This window comes from Rhinopithecus bieti, unplaced genomic scaffold, assembly GCF_001698545.2.
Source record: "Rhinopithecus bieti isolate Rb0 unplaced genomic scaffold, ASM169854v2 scaffold_11380, whole genome shotgun sequence".
In the NCBI taxonomy this organism is placed as follows: Eukaryota; Metazoa; Chordata; class Mammalia; order Primates; family Cercopithecidae; genus Rhinopithecus; species Rhinopithecus bieti.
Window position 1 is genome coordinate 457,256 of NW_016807225.1, and position 2,415 is coordinate 459,670.

General features: G+C 41.4%; 1 protein-coding gene across 1 annotated transcript in view; it reads left to right on the top strand.

Moving 5' to 3' along the window:
• The window catches only part of BBOF1 (basal body orientation factor 1), a 45,133-nt gene that overhangs the window by 7,361 nt on the left and 35,357 nt on the right, over positions 1 to 2,415 (top strand). The window contains 1 exon segment of the mRNA XM_017880483.1: positions 1,665 to 1,730. Coding sequence (XP_017735972.1) covers positions 1,665 to 1,730 — 66 coding nt within the window.

Sequence of the window (2,415 nt, forward strand, 5' to 3'; positions counted from 1 at the left end):
GACGGGGTTTCACTGTGTTAGCCAGGATGGTCTTGATCTCCTGACCTCGTGATGCGCCTGTCTCGGCCTCCCAAAGTGCTGGGATTACAGGCTTGAGCCACCGCGCCTGGCCAAAAGAAACTTTTTTCTAAAAAAGTTACCCAGATAAGGCTGGGCACAGTGGCTCATGCCTGTAATCCTAGCACTTTGGGAGGCCAAGGCAGGCAGATCACGAGGTCAGGAGTTCAAGACCAGCCTGGCCATATGATGAAACCCTGTCTCTATTAAAACTACAAAAATTAGCTAGGTATGGTGGCATGCGCCTGTAGTCCCAGCTACTCGGGAGGCTGAGGCAAAAGAATCACTTGAACCTAGGAGACAGAGGTTGCATTGAGCTGAGATTGTGCCACTCCACTCTAGCCTGGACGACAGAGAGATTCCAAAAAAAAAAGTTACCCAGATAAGAGAAATGTAAATAAAAACGACAACAAGATAGCACCTCATACCAATTAGAATGGCTACTGCCAAAAAAACAAAATAAGTGTTGGCAAGGACGTGGAGGTGTTAGAACGCTTGTGCACTGGTGGTGGGACTGTACAATGTTGTAGCCATTGTGGAAAACAGTATGGAAGTTCCTCAAAAGATTAAAAATAGAAATACCAATCTCACTTCTGGGTATATTTAATATATCCAAAACAATTCAAAGCAGGAATTTTGTTGTTGAGACAGGATCTCACTCTGTCATGCAGAGTGGAGTGCAGTGGCATGATCTTGGCCCACTGCAACCTTCTTCCCCCAGGCTCTAGCTGGGATTACAGGTGCTCACCACCACACCTGGCTAATGTTTATATTTCTTTGTAGAGATGGGATTTTGCCATGTTGCCCATGCTGGTCTCAAACTCTGAGCTCAAGCAATCCACCCACCTCAGCCTCCCAAATTGCTGGGATTACAGGCATGAACCACCACGCCCAGCCCAGAGCAGGATCTTGAAGAGATATTCGCATGCCCATATTCATTGCAGCACTATTCACAATAGCCAAGAGGTGGAAGCAACCCAAATTATCCATCGATGGGTGAATGGATAAGGAAAAGGTATATGCATGTGGTGCAATATTATGCGCCTTAAAGGAAATCCTGTCACATCCTATGACATGAATGAACCTCAAGGACATTATGCTTAATGAAATAAGCCAGTCACCAAAGGGCAAATAATGTATGATTCTACTCATGAAGTATCCAAAGTAGTCAAAATTATAGAAACAGAAAGTAGAGGATGGTTGCCAAGTGCTGGGGAGAGGTAAGGGGAAATTAGGATTTATTTGGTATAGTTTTAGTTTTGTAAGATGAAAAGTTCTAGAGATTTGTTGCACAGCAACATGAATATACTTAACACTACTGAGCTATATGTTTAAAATGGTTAAGATGGTAAGTTTAATGTTGCTTTTATTTTAACCACAAAACAAAAAAAAGTTGCCCAGGTACTTCTGATGATAGCCAGGTTTTAGAAACTGGCAATAGCAGGTTGAAGGCATGGGAAATTTCCTGTCCCCTCTTCTTCTCTTTCCGTCTCACTCACCTTTTTTGCCATATTGGTTTTAGTATTGTTTGAAACTAGTCCACTTAATAAAGATAGACATAGAGCAGTTTCTCTATCTTCCCAACCTTGTATTTTGATTTTCCACAGATTGAAAAACTGAAACAGCAATTAAATGAAACAAAGGAAAAAGCCCAAGAGGAGAAGGATAAATTGGTGAGTTATCTATGTGTACTAATACTCCACTTACTGGATGGTCAGGTTTCTGGCAAGCTTAGGTATTTAAGACCCAATGACAGTGAGTGAGTAAGTTCTCTGGGCAGCCTAATGACCTTAAAGCTTGATTGTATAGAAATTCAAAAACACGGCTGGGCATGATGACTCATACCTGTAATCCCAACACTTTGGGACGCCAAGGCGGCAGATCACCTGAGGTCAGGAGTTCGAGATCAGCCTGGCCAACATGATGAAACCCTATCTCTACTAAAAATTTAAAAATTAGCCAGGCATGGTGGTGCACGCTTATAATCCCAGCTACTTGGGAGGCTGAGACAGGAGAATCGCTTGAACCCCAGAGGCAGAGGTTGCAGTGAGCTGAGATTGCACCATTGCACACCAGCCTGGGTGGGAAGAGTGAAACTTCATCTCAAAAAAAAAAAAAGCTATTGTAAAAAAACATATAATATTAAGATTGCTTCCTGATACTGAATTTGTTATTGTTTCTAGTGCTTTTCAGTGGATGGAGCTAGGAAATGTACGTTTTTTTAAATATTAAAAGAGGTCATAACTCCATACTAGTACTTTCAGTTTAGATGCAGGAATATAGAATTTTTACTTAACTTTATCTGTGTCTCCTTTATCCCTTTACAAAAGTCCTTCTTCTTTTTTTTTTTTTTTTTTT